At 46.0% G+C, this 19,800-nt stretch overlaps 1 protein-coding gene across 5 annotated transcripts in view; it reads right to left on the bottom strand.

Annotated features, from left to right (window-relative positions):
• Positions 1-19,800, bottom strand: part of LOC149859661 (uncharacterized) — a 62,835-nt gene that overhangs the window by 27,995 nt on the left and 15,040 nt on the right. For all 5 annotated transcript variants that reach the window (XM_090058389.1, XM_090058388.1, XM_090058390.1 and 2 more), the window contains 3 exons: positions 11,458-11,574; positions 10,262-10,503; positions 1,809-1,974 (listed from right to left, as the gene is read on the bottom strand). In XM_090058389.1, the coding sequence (XP_089914515.1) occupies positions 1,809-1,974; positions 10,262-10,503; positions 11,458-11,574 (525 nt within the window). The remainder of the gene's footprint in view (positions 1-1,808; positions 1,975-10,261; positions 10,504-11,457; positions 11,575-19,800) is intronic.

Here is a 19,800-nt window from a genome sequence, read left to right as displayed (position 1 = left end):
TGGAATAAAAAAGTGTTAAGAGTTTGTCCTGGGGCACTGCAAGTACATCTGAATGGTTGTCCAGAAAAGAAGCAATGCATTTCACTGCTTGCCAAACCCTGATTGGAAGGAAATGAGCAGTCAGTCACACCAATCTCCAGGCATTTCTGTTCTGGAACAAACACAGGCACAACTTGTCCCTGGGCAAGTTCAATATCTGTTCTTACCCTCAGAGCACAGTCAATGCTGCATTAAAGCAATTGCTCAGCTGTTGATTTGGAAGATAAAGCAGATATACCATTCCTTGCTACAGTGCTCTGTGGTGCCATTCTGAGGTGGTATAGACCTGCACTTTCTGTTTCTTCGTTCCCTTATTTATTATGGTTTCTATTATACTCAGCACACATCTGTATTTTCCTTGGGCCAGGTTCTGAGGTCTTATTTCTAGGGTTTTGGTTAGAGCCCAGTAATTGTGTTTATGATAGCATGCATCATAAGCACTTTGGAGCCGACTAAAATCACTTGACTTTCTCTCTCTCTGTCTTGCCTGTAAGTAATCCCTAGGCATCCAGACATGCTGCCTGCTATATGTGTTCACAGTTTCAGTAAAGGTTTCCTTATTGTGGAATAGAAAGCTTTATTTTGTCTACAGTTTTGGCTGACTGTTGTTTAATTAAAAAAAATACAGTCTTCAATGTTGATCTGAGCAGGTAGCTTCTTCCATAAATAAGGATTAAGTCCAAAAACTTCCAATAAGCAGAGTTCCATAACATCCTGAAACCACTGAGACTTGCACAATTCTGATTTTAATTACTTTAGTTGACTTTAAAAAAGCTAACAAACAGTGCTCAATGTTGAGAGCCTTGTTAAAAAAGACACAAATATGGAGAGACAGGGGCAGATCCAGAAGGGGTGCAATGGGTAGTCACATCCCCCTTTCCAATCATGCCATATGAAAAGCAGCTGGGGCCTTTTTTTCAGTCCCCAAAGCAGGTAAGAACTCTCTCCCTTTCTTCCACAAGGCACATACCCTCCCTTTGATTCCTCCCTTTCTCTACCCACCACTATGCCTGTTCTCACTGTCCTTGAGCTCCAGTTGGGCTGTGCAGATAGCAGGGTTCAGACAGGTTCCTTTTCCTGGTTCCCTATAAGCCTAGGATCAGGCACAGGGATGGGGAACTCACTGCCACTGCCACTGTCTCCAGTCAAGGCTGGCTCCATTTACCACCTAGCTGGAGTGGAGCAAGAGTTGCTCTGGAGCTTCCCTCACCTGCAGATCAGCAGAGGACAGCAGCAGTAGCAGCAAGATGGGAGCATGGGAAATAGATGGGGAGGAGAGGTAACATGCTGCTAAGCACAGAGGGGTGGGGAGGGGGTGCCAAGAATGGGGGTAGGGGAAGATTCTTGCATGATTTGGGGACTCAAAAAAATTTCCCTAGGTGCTGGATAGTCACCAGCATGGTCTGCCTGCCTCCAGTGAGGAAAGGCTGGGAGCTGGGGTGCAGCCACCCCTGCAATGGCATAGGCTGCTCCCACACCTTCCTTAACAAAATCCTTGCTGCACCCATGTATGGTTTTTGGTTTTATTTGAGAGTTTGGTTTTATTTGCCTTAGATGCAAATATGTTACTAAAAAAACAATAGGCAACAAACAGGCTGTCCAAACTATGAAACAGAATTCTCCTGTGTGATAAACATGGGGACAAATAACTCACCTACAGCATTTACATATTCATTGCCAGTATCATAGCAGAGCACAGTGCCATGGTGAAGTCTCAGAAACAGGAAGATAGTGTCATCAAGGACCAACATCTAAAAGGTGATACTTACAATCACAGAAATGTGTGGGTTCAGATGTTTGAGTGCAGCAGCTGATCCTGCCAGCAAACCACAATGTCCTCCAGCAGGGAAAATCACTGCATCCAACTTTGGCACCTGCTCATAAATCTCCAGACCCAGGGTACCCAGCCCTGCCAGGTAAATAGCACTGTCCTCCCTGCAGAGCAGAAAATGAAGTCATAGTGGAGTTGGGAATTACTCCCAGAACAATGGTTAAATCCATTACTTGCAAGATACAATTTATCAGAAAAATCCATATATGGAAACAAACCACAAGCAGAGTTAGGCTGGAGGCATGCAGTAGTTTACTACTATTGTTCAGATCATTGTATATTTTGCATCAGAATATACTGCAATGATGAACTTTAGCAATCCAGACACTTTCTACAGCAGTGCTAAGTAGAAAAGCAAAACAAACTGATGGTACTGCAAGACAGTCCTGTGAGGAGAGATGAGCTCAGATCCTCAGCAAAAATTTCAGAACCACTTTACAGTGCGCAATTAATCTGAAAGCAGCAGATATGATGGTTTCTATACTGGAGACTAAGGACGAAAGTGACAAATGCTTTACCAGAAGAATACACTTTGTCTGCTGCCCAAGTAGGTCTTCAGGCTACTTATCAAGTTACTTTAATAAATATGACCAAGTTGATTCTGTATTTATTGGAACTGCCATCAAATACATAAGTTCTTGGCAATGTCCAGTATCTTAGATTTCATAGATTTCATAGACATCAGGGCTGGAAGGGACCTCGGAAGATCATCGAGTCCAGCCCCCTACCCAAAGGGCAGGAAGTCAGCTGGGGTCATAGGATCCCAGCAAGATAACCATCCAATTTACTCTTGAAGGTGTTCAATGTAGGTGCTTGAACCACCTCCGATGGCAGGCTGGTCCAGACCTTGGGGGATCAGACAGTAAAGAAATTCTTCCTTATGTCTAGCTTGAAATGGTCTTATAGTAGTTTATGACCGTTCGACCTTGTCATCCCTTGGGGCGCTCTGGTGAACAAACGTTCCCCCAGATCCTGGTGGTCACCCCTGATAAACTTATAGGTGGCCATCAGATCACCCCTGAGCCTGTGCTTTTCCAAACTAAAGAGCCCCATGGCTTTCAGCCTGTCGTCATAAGGTTTGTTTCCTGACCTCTGATCATGCGCGTGGCTCTCCTCTGGACTCTCTCTCTGGAATCCTTTTTGAATTGTGGAGCCCAAAACTGGACGCAGTACTCCAGCTGCGGCCTCACCAAGGCCGAGTACAAGGGGAGAATGATGCCCCGGGATTTGCTTGAGAAGCATCTATGGATGCAAGCCAGCGTTTTGGTGGCTTTACTAGCCGCAGCATTGCATTGAAGGCTCATGTTCATCTTGTGGTCAATGATGACCCCCAAGTCTCTTTCTTCCATAGTGCTAACCAGTGTAGCACTGCTGAGCCTATAAGGATGCTGCAGGTTTTTCTATTGCTTTCTTTCCTTAAGTTGCATGTGTTCTAATTCCTCCCACAATTCAACCCAAACTGTAAGCAATGATACAAAATGAAATGCAGCTTTCTCCTCTCTCTCTTTTATTTACAAGTGGAATTTAGTACTCATACTCATGCAAGGGGAATTTCAGGAAACTGAAGCACTCGTCTCAGAGCAGACCAATACAGCATAAGTCTTTCCACAATCCAGGGCCAATAGCTGATACCTTAACTCTTCCTTGGAACACCTCACTAGGAGGGTAAGAGAAGCATTTATTCTGCCAAAGTATTCACTGGTAAAACACTTTAAATGCAGACCATTTTTAATGACCAGATTAGAAACCAGCAAGACTTGAATAGAGACTGGTTGATTCAGATATATTTCTAAAGGCTATTTTCATTTTAATTAAAAGAAAAAAAATTGCAGAACAATAAATCAGTTATGTATATATGTTATAAAACCATAAGTGCCCATGTTCCATATTGACTGACAAATGAATAATCAAGGCAGGGTTACAGAACCAGTAACCTCATATCCCACCACCACATTTATGCATTAAATTTGTGTCTGGTAGCAAAGGGCTACTTTTATTCATTGGTATTAGGGTTCCCAAAGTACTGAAAGACCTAACATATATCACAGTTCATGGCAGAAGGCAAAAAGAACTCAATAACCCCAAAGAGAAAAGACCATAAAAAAGTAGGAGCCTAGAGACAGCCATTACACATAAACCAATTTAGGTGATCAGAAACTGGTTTAAACCTGTAACAGAATAGAGGTTTAGTGCACATAAACCAGTTTCAAAATGGCTGAAACAGTTTGAGATAAACATAGTCGAATGTAGTAACAGACTTAACTGATTTGGGTCAAACTGGTTTATGCAATGTCTATCCCAGACCCCTTCCTTGTTTAAGTTAAACCACAGTCCCAGAGCATCCAGCATACTTTCTGGGCTAGGCTCTCTGCTCTCCCCACCCCTCTGCTCCCCAGCCGGAGCAGGGACAGGTAGGGGTGGGGGCTTGGCCAGAGAGGGGTTTAATTCTCCCCTCCCTGTCACACTGGCAGGCACCTGAGCCAGGTCTGCTGGGTGCTCCCCCCTTGCTGCTGCAGCAGCAGGGCACCATGGCCCCCGAGGCAGAGGGGGGCAGGGAGGAGGTTAGTCTCCCTTCTACCCCCACTGCCAGTCGGGTCTGCCCATCATTGTCGCTGCACTTATTCCCTGTGGCAGAATAAGCCCCCTGCTGTCTCCTCTGCTGGATGCCAGAAGGAGGGGGAATAACCCCCATCCCTGCTCTACCCCACAAGAGGCCCTGCTGGCTGGCATCTAGCCATGCCCCCATCCCGTCACTGCAGTGGGAGGGGCAGGGCCCTTGATGGGGGCAGCGGCCCTTGTCACAATGTCAGGGAGTGTGAGCCCCTTCCTGATGGCTGAGGCTGCAGCCAGGCAGACCCAGCTGTGGTGCCCCAGGGGCAGAGTGCGGAATAACTCTGTTCCCAGCCCCCTTCCCCTGGGCCCTGCCACCAGTATCTGGCCCCACCCCCACCTCTGTCATGGCAGCAGCCCCCATCACGGTTTCGCCAAGCGTGAGGCCCTTCCTGGTGGGGGGCCCATGCTGTGGGGTGGGCAGAGTTTCTGAGTTCATTTTTTCATGATGATAGAGATACTGGTAGGCTTCCAAATTGCTTTGACATTGTAAATATACCAATAAAGGATTACCCAACTTATCACTCTCTCTCTCTAGATATATGTGTGTGTGTGTATATAGAATGTTTTTTTATTTTAAGAACATGGATTTTGGAGTAATTTTAAAAATGGATTTGGGATGCTGCTGCAGCAGTCCAGCTGGCACAAGGGGTAGTATCCCCAAGTATCAGTTGGCTGAGCCCCAGAAGCTCCAGAGAACAAGCAGCCTTGAGCTGCTTGCCAGGGCAGCTTTTTGTATGGATGGGGCCAGGACAGAGCAGCTTTTTATACTGCTGGGGACAGCATAGGTGCTGGCCCCAGGCTCTAGTTCCTCCTGGAAGAAGCCAGGAAGGGTTATTTTGCCCCTAGTGGCACAATTTGCTCCACAACAAAGTGCATGTCCAAGCACGTGAGCTGAGGCAAAAAGCCTCAGTTCAAATTTGCACCGCTTCTACTTGAGCTGCTGCAAGCGCATGTGCTTGCGTGTGTGGATGTGCCCATCATGTTTAAGAGTGCTGTAACTTTATAGTGCTATAAAAAGTTCTCTAGGCAGCACAGACACAAGTTACAGAAGACATTACATTTTGAAACATCTTCATCTGATACCTCATGCAATGAGAGGTCAGATTTTCAGCCATTTTTAAGGTGTCTGCAGCCATGCATTTGTGTTTAGTCACAACTATGAACTGCGTTCTGTGGCCAGACTGAGTGAAAACTGTCACTTGTGTGCACAAAATTACAGTGTTGTAAAACATGCATTGAGCACTTCTGTAATACACGTAATGCTTAAAATTACCCCAAAATCCATGTTCTTAAAATAAAAAACCATTCTATACACACACATACACACACATATATCTAGAGAAAGAGAGAGAGAGAGATAAGTTGGGTAATCCTTTACTGGTATATTTACAATGTCAAAGCAATTTGGAAGCCTACCAGTATCTCTATCATCACGAAAAAATGAACTCAGAAACTCTGCCCACCCCACAGCATGGGCCCCCCACCAGGAAGGGCCTTTTTAACTAACTGTCAATTTAACCAGAATTTCCCCCTCTTAATTAGGAAGGATAAATCCAAATGGAAAGAAAAGGCAAGGAAGGGTTATGGATACTGGTCAGAGGAAAAGGTAAAGATATCCTTGCATCTCTTGTATCATTCTAAACCTTATTCCTGGCCTGTCATTCTTTACACCTGGCCTGTCCAATGACCTTAAACAGATCATCAAGCCCATAGGCAGAGGGAGAAAAAATTATTTGGGGGATCTGGGTGTGTGTGCATGTCTGCCCCCCCCAGCAGGTAAGTCTGTGGGGGAAGGGCCATGTGGGGGGTAGGAAGTGAAGCTGGGTCACGGGCTCCAGCTGGGGCTGGGGCAGGCCCTGCACAGCTGGAGTGGGGCATGGGATGGAGCTGTGAGTGGCTTGTCCGGGGGGGTGCTTGGCACGGGGAGGGGGTATCAGCTCCCACCACTGCATACACAACAGGAGGCATGGTGGGCATGTGCCTGGGATCTGTGTGGAGCGAGATGGGCTGCCGCTAAGGGCTGGGGTCAGGGCCGTGCCAGGCACTTCTTGGCAGGGGCTGGGCCACGCTGTGCTTTGGGCAGCCGGCACTGGGAGGGAGGGCTGAGGGCACTACGGCAAATGTTGGGGTGGCTGTAGCCCCCCGTGGCACCCCTCCCAGTACCTCCACCACCCACCCCAAGCTCAGTGCAGCCCATCCCTGCTGGTAAGAGCCCAGCACCACCCTAGCCCCAGTGCAGAGTGGCAGCCCAGCCCAACTGCACAAATCTGGGGGCAGATGCTCCCCATGCCTCCTGGGATGCACTTAGCAGCAGGAGCTGTGCCCCCCAGATGAGTCATTCACGGCTTGTCCTGTGTCCCACCCCAGCTGTGCAGACCCTGTCCCAGCCCCAGTCCCACTCCCCCCCTCACTGCTGCATGCACACCCCTCCCCACCACTGCTGCAGCCACTGAAAACCTGAATCCAGGCTGCCTTGCAGCCCTACTGCCACCTCACGTTTGGCAGGGCTAAGCCCTGTTAGTCCCCCACTTCCACCACCTATGATCAAGCCTCATTTTATAACCATGCTTAGACCGTTCAAATATTTCAAACAAGTTCACCTCTTAGTCATCTCTCAAGTCAGAGTCCCAGTTTTGTCAATCATTCCTCATATGTGATACCCTTCATTTCAGACTGCTCGAACTTTTATTTGAGTGTAACTTGCATAAAAGGAACTTTTCCACCCAGGGAAAGGTATAACATCTTTTTATTCTCCTGTGCATTATGAATTTTCATTTCTGCCTGGGAGAAATGTTACAATCTGTGCTTTCTGCTTTGCCTGAGGAAGGGTGCATGAACCCAAAAGCTTGCAAATAAAGAATTTTTTGGCAACCATTTAGTTAGTTTAATAAAAGATATTGCCTCTGCCAAATGTTCTGCATACCCTTCATTTCATTAATCTTTCTTACTCTGTCCACATAGGGTTAACTATGTTCTTCTCCAAGCACAGTGATCAAAACTGAAAACTATCACAAATGAAGACTGACCCACACAACACAAAGGATTTCCTTCATGGCTGTAAGAATGTGTCAACTCTACTAAAATGCACAGTGATTTGGTATAATAACACTTGGACACAAGCTAACATGTTATTAGTTTTCTATACTATTGATTACTAGAGCTGTGTGAAGTTTCAGTCCCTGATTTGATTCAGCAGAGATTCAGCCTGATTTGGTGGCTGAATCTCTGAATACGAATTGAATCAGGGGACCCTTTAATTTCTATGATTCGAACTGGAACCCTCCAAATCGATTCGGAGAGATTCGGAAAGATTCAGTGATTTAGACATAGAAACAGCTTTAAACGCTTTTTCTACGTACCTCTAGGTAGCAGGTGGCTTATGAATGCTGCGACACTGGGGCACTTGGAGTGTCTTACAGAAGTGTGGGGGGCTCCCCAGCATGCTTTCAGCAGGCCCAGAAGTGGACCAGAAACACTTCCAGTCTACTTCCGGGTCCACCAGGGAGTGCACTGGGGGTCTCCCTGGCACTCCCCCTGACTCAGCAATGGGTGACTCCTGGGTCTGGGGGGGCACCCGTGGTCCTCCCATGGCCAACTGCCCCCACGCTCCCTGGTGGACCCGGAAGTGGACTGGAAGTATTTCCGGTCCACTTCTGGGTTTACCACCAAGCACACAGTGGGGCCCCCCTGTGCTCCTGTGGGACACTCAATCTGCCCCAGCATTCACAAGCCACACTGGTACCTCAAGGTATGTAGAAAAACTTTTAAAGCTGTGTCTATGTCCGAATCGCCAGTTCTCCAAATCAGCATTGTATCGTCAGATTCGTATTTGGCCAAATCGAATCAGGGACAGTGATCCAAATCAATTAACTAAAACTCTGTCCCTAATTTAGGTTGAATCCCAATCCAAATCCGAATTGAATAGGGCCTGCTTCACACACCGCTAATAAATACTGGACTGAAAATTCAAATGGAAAGTATTTCAAAACATCCAGGCCTTTTCCCCTTGCCGCATTACATACTTCAGGGCCCTGTATATTGTACTAACCTTCCTCACTTTTATTATCACCTATTATGTTATAAGCCTGACTAAACAAGTTCCTTCATAACTCAGCCCAGCTAGTAGTTGACAAGGTAGAAGTTTAAAAAAAAGGAAAAGGAAGGTCTACCCAAGCAATGTTACCCAACTCACATGGTTACTGTTAGTGCTCTCACACCACTCCAAGATATCAAGGTCCAATGACTGTCAGTATACCAGTATAGACCTACCTAACAGGAAGCGGAGGTATAGATATTCTTGTTCTTCAGCTACCTTATTTCTTAGGTTAGCACCTAGAGCCAACATATCTCCTTCTTACAACAGGGTTGGGTTTTCCCCTTGTTTGTCTGTTGTGTCAGCAGTTTCTCTATGGACTGTATAATACAAGGCCTCAGAAATGTATCAACGAGGATCTATTCCCTGGGCACTAATAGCCAGTAGGGATCAGGCTGGCAGCAGTGGCTGGGCTGGCAGCAGCACCAGCTGCCATTCTTGTGCCTGCTCTAAGCTACTGCAAGGCCTGCAGTTTCCCAGCTAACCACCTCCTGATCTCGGCATTGTTTTGGTTCCACATTCTAGTTGTATCCAACTTACAGCCTGTAGACCACATCCAGCTTGCAGGGCTGGACTATAGGACTCACCGGTCTGACAGAGGTGTCAGGAATTTGGGGATGGGACCTACCCCCAAAATCCAGGTCATGGAGTGGTGGTAACAGGAGTGCCCAATGGGCACAAGTTCGCAACGAGGCAGGTGAGCAACACCTGGGTTAAGCCCCACCCTGGCCACCTGCCCCACTGCCACTGCTTGTCCTGCTGCTGCATATAGAGTTGGCCCATGAGAAGTCCCATGGTCTGATCCTAGGCCCTTATAAGCCACAGCAGGTTTTTATAGCATTGACGTGAATCCATTTAATGACAGGTCTTAGCCTATGAGTGAAGACACCCGACCCATTCACACTGGTAAAATTTTTATAATGTTGTAAAGTGCAGAGGACACACCTTATGGCACTGTAGGTCACCCTACTCCAGGGTAAAGTTATCCCTGTAAAAGGCAAAAAATAACTACACTGGTATGTGTCTTGTGTGCATACCCAATGGCCAGAGGTGAGCTAAGGGATTGTGTGTCTCTAGGACTAGAGTCCCCCTGGCTGTATCTCCAGAGACAAATACAGCCTAGCAAGCTCCTGCAGCTCTCCAAATAGTGAAGTTGAAGCTTGTAATCAAGAACAGTGCAGTGAATAGTCTGAACAGGAGTCCTTTGGTCCAGTTTAAGAACTGTAATTAATGGATCTGAAACCATTTAGAGAAATCATTCAGTTTTTTTCCATTTCTAAGGATGTCTCCTACATTTAGACAGTGCTTTATAAGTGATTCATTTTAATATCCTATCATTTTCATATTCAGTAGTTAGTTTTGTACAACTGCTATGTCTACAGTATTTTTATAGGCAGCAGGGCAATGATGAGGGACAAACAGGTTTGAATTCTGCTTTGAACCATTCTAAAAACTTAAGCAGCCAAAGCCAATGAATGTGGTATATCTGGGAACCAAACCTTGGAAATACACCACAAAGATCCATGGTTTGCACCTGAAAATACACAAGTCAAAATTCGGACCAACCTTTCAGGAAACTCAGGAAAATGTTTGATGAGCCAGGGTCAAGGTCTGAGTTTGTGCACATACATAAAGAAAATGAGTTGGTGCAGAGCTTCACATTTGTCTAAAAAACTTTCACTTACTCTTCAAGGTACAAATAGCCATTCTCTTGTGCCAGCCTCCTTGCATGCATCTGGGAATCCTTGGCTGTAGTGCCATAGGAAATAACCATGGCACCATAATCACGGCACATTTTCACTCTGGCTAGAGAGGTGCTGGTAGACATGATGACAAACACTGGAATGTGGAGTTCTGAAGCATGGTATGCAACTGCCATACAAAAGTTACTGTCGGAGGCCACGATCACACCATTTCTCTGCTGATCCTGCAAAATATGTTCACTTATACTAGATTACAGAGTACTGAAAGTAACAGTTTGTCCAAATAAGCACAGACTTATTGAAAGTTTCTGAGGGATCATTTTGGTCTTCAGACTGCCCTGTCCTAGTTCTCTTTCCCACTTCAGATGATCAATCTGTGACAAAGATTATGCATTTCAGTGTAAAATTTCTTAAGTGAAATCTCACATTTAATAATTCCTGGAACCAATCTTTCTCTCATTTTAATCAACTGAATAGCTCCCATTAACTGTAATAGATATAGGATCTGGTCCCTTTTTCTGGTCACAGGGAAAAAAAATCACTGTACTTCTTTGCTTCGCATTCCTATGTGAATGAATCTCCCAAAAGTATAGGAAGAAACAATCTCAGAGGTGCAGGACACTAGGCCAAATAGTATTATTAATTCTACAGAGAGATAACATATACTGTCTACAAGACAGACAAAACCAGTTATTCAAGTGCTACTGGAATTCCTTACAAAACAATTTACCAGTTCATTAATCCACAAAACTACTCACTCAGCCTTTAATATGGGCTTTGTCATTGCTCAGTTTGTGGTCTCAGCATATCTGGGGAAACACAGCAGTATATAATATTCAAAGTTAATTCATTTCAGTATCAAGGTAAATCTTGAAGTCTACTCTTCTAACCTTTCCTTCAAGTATTTCTCTTAAAACCACACAAAAAAATCCCATTGATTCACCAAATGTAAAAGATATGTATCAAAATATATTTATAAGCATCTCTGCTGCTCAGCACAGCAGTAACTGAGTGCTGCGCCAAGCATATTTCCTAAATGAAGAAATGCAGGAAGTCTTTGGGAGGTACAGGTAAGATGTCAAATTGTCCTTAATCTAGCAGCTTCCTGCTGCATTTAGGTCAAGAAAGTTTGATTTCTATTTATTTATTTATTTTTGGTTTTTGATAATTTGTCCAACCTGTGGTAGTGATGACAGAAGGTAGAGGACACCCCGTTCCTTTACGGATCCTGTGTACTGGAGGAACTCTTTCTTTAGATAGATGTCCATTCCATACTGCTTTGAAAGCCTAGAATACTGAAAAAGAAGAATAAGATCATTATTTTTCTGTAATATTTTATATGCCTGAACTACACATCAGTATTTTGATTGGTTTTACAGAGCAAAACCATTATTTTCAAAATATATTTCCATATAGAAAGAACACATGACAGTATTAGATAATTTAAGAGACTCCTGTGAATTATGCAAATCATCCCAAACCAGTGTAAATAAAATGTTTACACTGCATCACCAAGCTTTCTGTATTTTACAACAACAATGAACGAGGGAGAATTAATTACAAGAAAAATTATTAGTTCTAATAGTTTACTTCCTTTTATACAGCCATGTTGCTTAGATACCAAGAGTACAATCGCATTGGCCACCAAGAAGCAGAACAGTTTAGAAACCATTATAAAGTTCAATGTCTCAGCATTTGCCAGAACTAGAAAAGAGACTGGATCTAGATCCCTGGAATGCTGGTTATTTCTCAGCTCTAGTAGTATGATAACCTACTGTGTCATGCCTGGGAGCTGGTCACTGATCCAGAATGAATATTGCTCATTTTACCCTTAAACTCATATAACTTTCAAGAAGAATTTCAACATTTGAGAAGAGAGGGAAATAAGGATAAGAAAATAATTTTCTTCACAGTCCTGCTTCAAACTGTTCAAAGGGATAGAAAGCCCTGGACTTAGATCAGTAATTCTTAACATTTTTAGTAGAGGTCAACCAATACATTGGTCCCAAATCAGATCAGCACCAATATGAGGAAAATTGAGAGTAATGGAAATCCGCTTTTTTTGGCTGATGTGACTGATAACATGGCTGATAAATATTGTGTGCATGTGCACAGCCACAGTGTGGCAAACAGGTGGCCAGGAGTGCAGCCTGGCAGTGTGGAGAACAACTGGGTCTGGCTGGTAAGTCTGTTGTGGGGGAAGGGGTGGGGAGAGGGAAAGGTGGGGACAGATCAAGGCCTCTGCGGTGAGGGAGGGAGTGGGGCTGAGGCAGGGGCTGCCCAGCCAGGGTGGGGCAGGACATAGGATGGAGCTGCAGCTCATCCAGGGGTGCAGGGATGGGGGGATGGCTCATGCCACTGCATGCACCCTGGGAGGACATGGGGGGGGCACATGTACCCTCTGGATCTACACGCGGGGTAGGCTGGGCTGCCACTGTGGACTGAGGCCAGGGCTGCACTTGGGGTAGGCAGTGGCAGTGCTGGGAGGGGGGGTTACAGGGGCTGCAGCCACCCCAAAATTCACCATAGCCATGCTCTCAGCACTGCTGCTGTGTGCCCTGAGCACAGTCTGGACCAGCCTCCCACCAGGAAGAGCCCGGTGCCACCCTGACCCCAGCCTGCAGCAGCGGCCCACCCTCACCCTTTTTGCAGGTCTGGGGGGGCACATGCAGCCCATGCCCTCCCAGGGGTGCATGCAGCAGCAGGAGCTGCCCCCCCATATCTCCCAGATGAGCTGCAGCTCTGTTCTGTGCCCCACCCCACCCTAGCTGGGCAGTGCCTGTCCTGCCCCTGCCCCAGTGCTACTCCCTCCCTTATCCTGGGGGCCTCGATCTGCTGCTCCCCCCACATCCCTTCCCTCCCGCTACCTTTCCCTCCCCCCACCCTTTCCCCCCACAGCAGGCTTGCCAGCCAGTCACTGCTCTCCACACTGTAGGACTGCATGTTGGCAATTGGATCACTATTGGCTGATATGGCTTGTTAAAAATAGTTTATTAGTATTGGCCCAAAAAATCTCTACTGGTGCACCCTTAATTTTTAGACTCGAGGCATCTCTCAACAGATTCGAGGCACACCTCAGAAAATGTCAGCTTTTGGTTTTCTCTTGTTTTTCTGGCTACATAAAAATAATAGATCAATTCTTACTGCAAAGAACTCAGAATGACCACAACAATTCAGAATGCTTTTAACACTATGGATTCCCACATGAATATCCTGGGTTGATCTTGTGAATAATGTTTGTACCCCTAACAGCACTAACATTGCATGACACCTTGCGGCACCCCTGAAAAGATATTAAGGCCCATGAAGGTGTTGAGAATCACTGGCTTAGACGTATTAGAAGGCACTGGGCTGAGGAGGGAGAGGAGGATCCACGCAGTGAACCAAAGACTGCAGAGCTAGTGTCATCAGGAAGGCTTTGGCTTCCATGACCACAGCCCACTCTTTGGCGAGAGAGGCAGCGAGCTGCTGGGAAGAGATGGCCTCCACCTCTCCCCCCTGGGGAGGAGGGCTGACCTGCTCCACCAGGCTTTAAACTAAGCCCGCTGGGGGATCGGGGGGACTACTGCCACTGCTGGCCCGCTGAACAACCCTTGCAAAGCCAGCAGACCAAGGCACTTAAGGGACCCCATCCCTGCCCCAGCCCTGGCACAATCTGTGGGCAAGGCAAGAGCCCCCAAGGGGACACTTGCCTGCCTGTACACTAATGCCAGGAGCCTGGGCAACAAGCAGGAGGAGCTCATCCTCCTGCTCAGTGCAAAGAATTATGATGTCATTGGGATAATGGAGACCTGGTGGGACTCCACCCATGACTGGACCATGGGTATAGAGGGCTATACCCTGTACAGGAGGGATCGTGTTGACAAAAGGGGTGGGGGTGTAGCTCTCTATGTGAAGGAAAGCTACATGTCCCTGCAAGCTGATGTTGGCGACCAGCATGGACAGCTAGAGACCCTCTGGGTAAAAATTTGTGGGGAATACGGCACAGGGGACACAACGGTGGGAGTCTATTACAGACCTCCCACTCAAAGTCCTGAGCTTGACCAGGAGTTCGCCCGGGAACTGACTGAGGCTGCTTGCTCCAGGACCTTGGTTGTCATGGGTGACTTCAATTACCCGGACATTTCATGGGAAGATCACTCAGCAAAATCCAAGCGGTCACAAAGCTTTCTCTTGTGCGTGGATGACCTCTACCTGACTCAAGAAATCTATGGGCCAACGAGAGGCAAAGCGCTGCTTGACCTGGTACTGGCAATGGGGGACGACCTAATCGGTGACCTAGTGATAGATGGGAAGCTGGGTGACAGCGACCATGAGCTGATCACCTTCACCATCCGCCGTAAAGCTGGCAAGTCAGTCAGCAACACAGAAGTCCTTGACTTCAGAAAAGCCGACTTTGACAAGCTCAAGAGGCTTGTCAGTCAGGCGCTTAGAGACCATGACCCCAGGGAGATGGGAGTTCAAGAAGAGTGGTTGCTTCTCAAGGAAGCGATCCTCAATGCACAAGCTAAATCTATTTCAACACGGAGGAAAGGCAGCAAGAAGGCACAGCAGCCCTCCTGGCTCTCCAGGGACGTAGTGGACCTCCTGTGGCTAAAAAGGAAAGCCTACAAAGGATGGAGGATGGGATTCACCTCCAAGGAGGATTATTCTGTGCTGGTCTGGTCCTGCAGGGAGCAAACCAGGAAAGCCAAGGCTGCAACTGAACTCCAACTAGCTTCAGGCATCAAGGACAACAAAAAGTCCTTTTTCAGATATGTGGGGAGCCGGAGTAAAAGCAAGGGCAACGTTGGACCCCTGCTAAACCAGATGGGGCAACTGACAACTGACGCCCAGGAAAAAGCCAGCCTATTAAATAGGTACTTTGCGTCAGTCTTTCATTGGTCCCATGGGACTCCCATGCCTGCTATGGGACAGGGAGATCCGGGTGATGGGGATCCCCTACCCTCCATAAATGCTGACCTCGTGAAGGAACACCTTGAGAAGCTGGATACCTTCAAGTCAGCCGGCCCTGACAATCTGCACCCCAGGATACTCAAGGAGCTGGCGAGCGTCATAGCCCAGCCCCTGGCACGGATCTTTGAAAACTCCTGGCGCTCTGGTGTAGTGCCCAAAGACTGGAAGAAGGCCAATGTGGTGCCAATCTTCAAGAAAGGAAGGAGAGTGGATCCAGCTAACTACAGGCCCATTAGCCTGACTTCTATCCTGGGGAAGATCTTAGAAAAGTTTATTAAGGAGGCCATCTTTGATGGACTGGCGCAGATGAACATCCTAAGGGATAGCCAGCACGGGTTTGTTGCGGGTAGGTCTTGTTTGACCAATCTCATTTCCTTCGATGACCAGGTCACCTATCACTTGGACCAGGGAGATGAGATTGATGTCATATATCTTGACTTCAAAAAAGCTTTTGATCTAGTATCCCATGATCACCTCTTGGCCAAACTGGCCAGTTGTGGCCTTGGCTCCACCACGATCCGCTGGCTGGGAAATTGGCTCCGTGGTCGGACCCAGAGGGCTGTAGTTGATGGCAGTCACTCATCATGGTGCCCTGTGACCAGTGGGGTCCCTCAAGGCTCTGTCCTGGAACCCATACTGTTCAACATCTTCATTAATGATGTGGACATTGGAGTCAGGAGTGGACTGGCCAAGTTCGCCGATGACACCAAACTTTGGGGAAAAGCATCCACGCCAGAAGATAGGCGGGTGATCCAGGCTGACCCAGACAAGCTCAGCAAATGGGCGGACGAGAACCTGATGGTGTTTAACACCGAAAAATGCAAGGTTCTCCACCTTGGGAGGAAAAACCTGCAGCACCCTTATAGGCTCGGCAGTGCTACGTTGGTTAGCACTACAGAAGAAAGAGACTTGGGGGTCATCATTGACCACAAGATGAACATGAGCCTGCAATGCGATGCTGCGGCTAATGAGGCCACCAAAACACTGGCTTGCATCCATAGATGCTTCTTGAGCAAATCCCGGGACGTCATTCTCCCCTTGTACTCGGCCTTGGTGAGTCCGCAGCTGGAGTACTGTGTCCAGTTTTGGGCTCCACAATTCAAAAAGGATGTGGAGAAGCTTGAGAGAGTCCAGAGGAGAGCCACGCGCATGATCAGAGGTCAGGAAAACAGATCTTACGATGATAGGCTGAGAAACATGGGACTCTGTAGCCTGGGAAAGCGCAGGCTCAGGGGTGATCTGATGGTCACCTATAAGTTTATCGGGGTGACCACCAGGATCTGGGGGAAAGTTTGTTCACCAGAGCGCCCCAAGGGATGACAAGGTCGAACGGTCATAAACTACTATAAGACCATTTCAAGCTAGACATAAGGAAGAATTTCTTTACTGTCTGATCCCCCAAGGTCTGGACCAGCCTGCCATCGGAGGTGGTTCAAGCACCTACATTGAACACCTTCAAGAGTAAATTGGATGGTTATCTTGCTGGGATCCTATGACCCCAGCTGACTTCCTGCCCTTTGGGTAGGGGGCTGGACTCGATGATCTTCCGAGGTCCCTTCCAGCCCTAATGTCTATGAAATCCACATGTTGTGGTTACAGGTACATACTACCTTGTAGTTTTGCATATTCTTACATGACTTTGCACATGCATTTCGTATTATTATACACATATACATAAAGAGCCCCCACTTTACTTCTACTGTAATGCCGCTTCTGAGATAGAACATGGCTGTAACATTTAAAGCGTACAGCAAATCTACAAAATAGTGACCTGATCTCCATTGACTTCAAGTGGGCCTAAAGGACTAAGACTTAGTTTAGGAAAAGATACAGTGAGAGGCTGTTATTTAAAATACTCAGCATGACAATATATTTTAAATACCTCTCTTAATCCATATCTACTGTAATGCGTCATACAATGTTAACCATAATTCCTGGAGAGATTCTTCCTATATTTTATTTACTGCTGGACTTTTAAAGTGTTACGCACTTTTTTTTATTCAACCAAGCATATCAGAAACAGATTTTTTTACCTTAGAGATTAATTCAGTCATTTTCTGAAGCTTACAAATGCAGCATAACTTAATAGTGGGATCACTTCTAAGGGTGTTTTAAATTCTGTGTGGATTGGTGTATTTATTGATATATGGACAGATTCTTCCTGGTTTTTTTCAAGCTCTTTTGAAAATATTGGCAGGTGGTCACTCTGGAGACTGCTGCTTGTGACTCCTTTAAAAAAATCTGGCTCAAAGCAGCCAATGTTTCTAAGCGCTTAGCACTTCATTAAGATACATGACACTGGCTCCAAGGACCTTATAGTTGGAACAGAAACATAACAAAAGGAGACAATGTTCAAGTATAAGATAATGCATTGCTTAAGTAGGCTTCCACATATCTTGTCAGGGTTGTCCATTCATTTTTGTAGGACATCTTGGGCTTTTTGGGGTGCAGACAGAAGTTATGTTTGTCATGCAATCTGTCCCCTAAAAACACTCTACAACTGTGCTGTGACAAACGTGCAAGGCTTCAGAGTGCTTTTAAAGTGGCTGATCACAACAAATTAACCCTCATCAAATGAAGTATTAGATGAAGGCACTCCACTTTGCAGAGCCTTAGGGAACTTGCGTTCCCTAGGATTAATTTGTGACATAATCAGGGCTGAGCTGATGCAGTCCAGGCCTGTCCCTGGGGCTCTCAGTAGGAAGGGAGTGGGGAGGGGAAGTGAGCTGCTGGCTGGGGCTTTCCTGCTTGAGCTGGAAGGGAGGCAGGTGGGATTGGAGTCCCCCACATTGTGCCCCCCAACCCCAGCCCCTCCAACTCATGACAGTTCTGGAGCTGGGTGGGCTGGGGGAGAAAGGAGGTTCCTCAGGCTCCTGTAGGCAGGTTCAATCTCCCCCTCTGCCCCCAACTCAACAGATCACCATATTTTGGGTCGGGGTGTGGGGTGCTCCAATTCATGGCATTTTATATAAAGCACCATGATTTAGAGTGGGGGCCTGCACATCTGGTGATGTTGAGGAAATAGCTTTGATCAGACAAATTGTGTTATTGAAGCAACCTACATGTTTCTCATTGTCATTCTTTATTATGTGAGCAATGTAGATTGAGGATGCAGCTTAAAAGCTTATTTCTAATTGTGGGGGCTCAAATTAATGTGGTATGCATTAGTGCAACTTCTTTTTCTTCAGTTCACTCCTTAAACTATAGCTCTGTCATGAAGTCTGCATTCAACTGTTTCACCTCTTAACAACAATAGTTAGTCAGGGTACTCTCTTGAGCTTTGCCACTTACCTACTGTCTGACTTTGGAACTGTCAGTGCACTGCCCTTACCAAGATTTGCCCTGTCTAATTAGTTATAAAATATCTAAGGAAAGTATCATCTCTTATGCCTTGTATATCCATTTAGCATAATGAAGCCATGATCTCAGTTGAAATCTTTAGGTGCTACAGAAATACAAATAATAAAGAGCTTTCTTGGCATGCACATCAACAACCAAAGCAACTACATGAGCTAATGCTACAGTCTGTGTCCACAATATTCCCCTAGGTCAGGAGCCTTTGACTGTTAGCTGATGAATCAGGAATACATTGTTTTTAATACATGTATAAGCACTGTGTATACATTGAGAGTGCTGTATAAGCATTTAACTGCAGATTTTGATGGCTCTGGCAGGGAGTAGGGATTATAATTTAGCACTTGTGATTTCCCTTCATTGTATAGAGCCTAATTATTAACAAATAGCAACTTGAACTGCACATTGGTATCCGAAGTGCATCCACAAAGGCATTAGGAACACCAGTTTCCAAAACTGGAGCTGTTAGAGAAGAGACTGCTGCAGTTCATTGGAGGAGCTGATATCCATTATACTGTACCATGGACATCATATCATGTATCCACAATTTCTCATAATGAAAACATACAAGTATTACATGACTTCTACATGAGTAGTCCTTTGATTAGGAACATTAACAGGTTGAACTCAAGCTGGAACTGGTGCAGAGAAGGATTACTAGGATGATAAGAGTAATAGAAAGCCTGTTTTACAAGAGGAGACTAAAACAGCTTGACATTATCCTAGCAAAATGAAGGCTGAGTGATGATATGATTGCTTTCTCTATATATATTATAGATACACACCAGGGCAGAAGAAGAGTTACGTAAGATAAAGGCCTATCTTTACAAGTATAAACTGGCCACAAATAAATTTAGGCCAGGAATTAGAAGAAGATTTCAACAAAGTAAAGTTGTGGAACATCCTTCTACTGAAAATAAAAGGAGCAAGAAACCTAAATGTTTTTTCAGAGAGAGCTTGATCAAGCCTGGAAAGGACCATAAAACTTGGTTGTCAACAGTAGCCAAGGATTAGTTTTGATAATGAAAAAGGCCCCTTCCAAACCTTCATCTCTATACATATGTAACAGTTTATTTCAAGTTAGCTTGAACAAGATACTTTATTAGAAATGCTTCATGGACAGTTAGCTAGCCAATGGGATTGGTAAAGAAATGCTGTCTCTCTCTTCTGAGTTGCTGCTTCCTATCTACCTAAGACCAGCAGTGATGAAG

This window comes from Crocodylus siamensis, chromosome 7 (genome assembly GCF_052110815.1).
Source record: "Crocodylus siamensis isolate JL-2025a chromosome 7, ASM5211081v1, whole genome shotgun sequence".
Classification (NCBI taxonomy): domain Eukaryota; kingdom Metazoa; phylum Chordata; order Crocodylia; family Crocodylidae; genus Crocodylus; species Crocodylus siamensis.
This window is presented reverse-complemented; position numbering and strand designations above follow the sequence as displayed.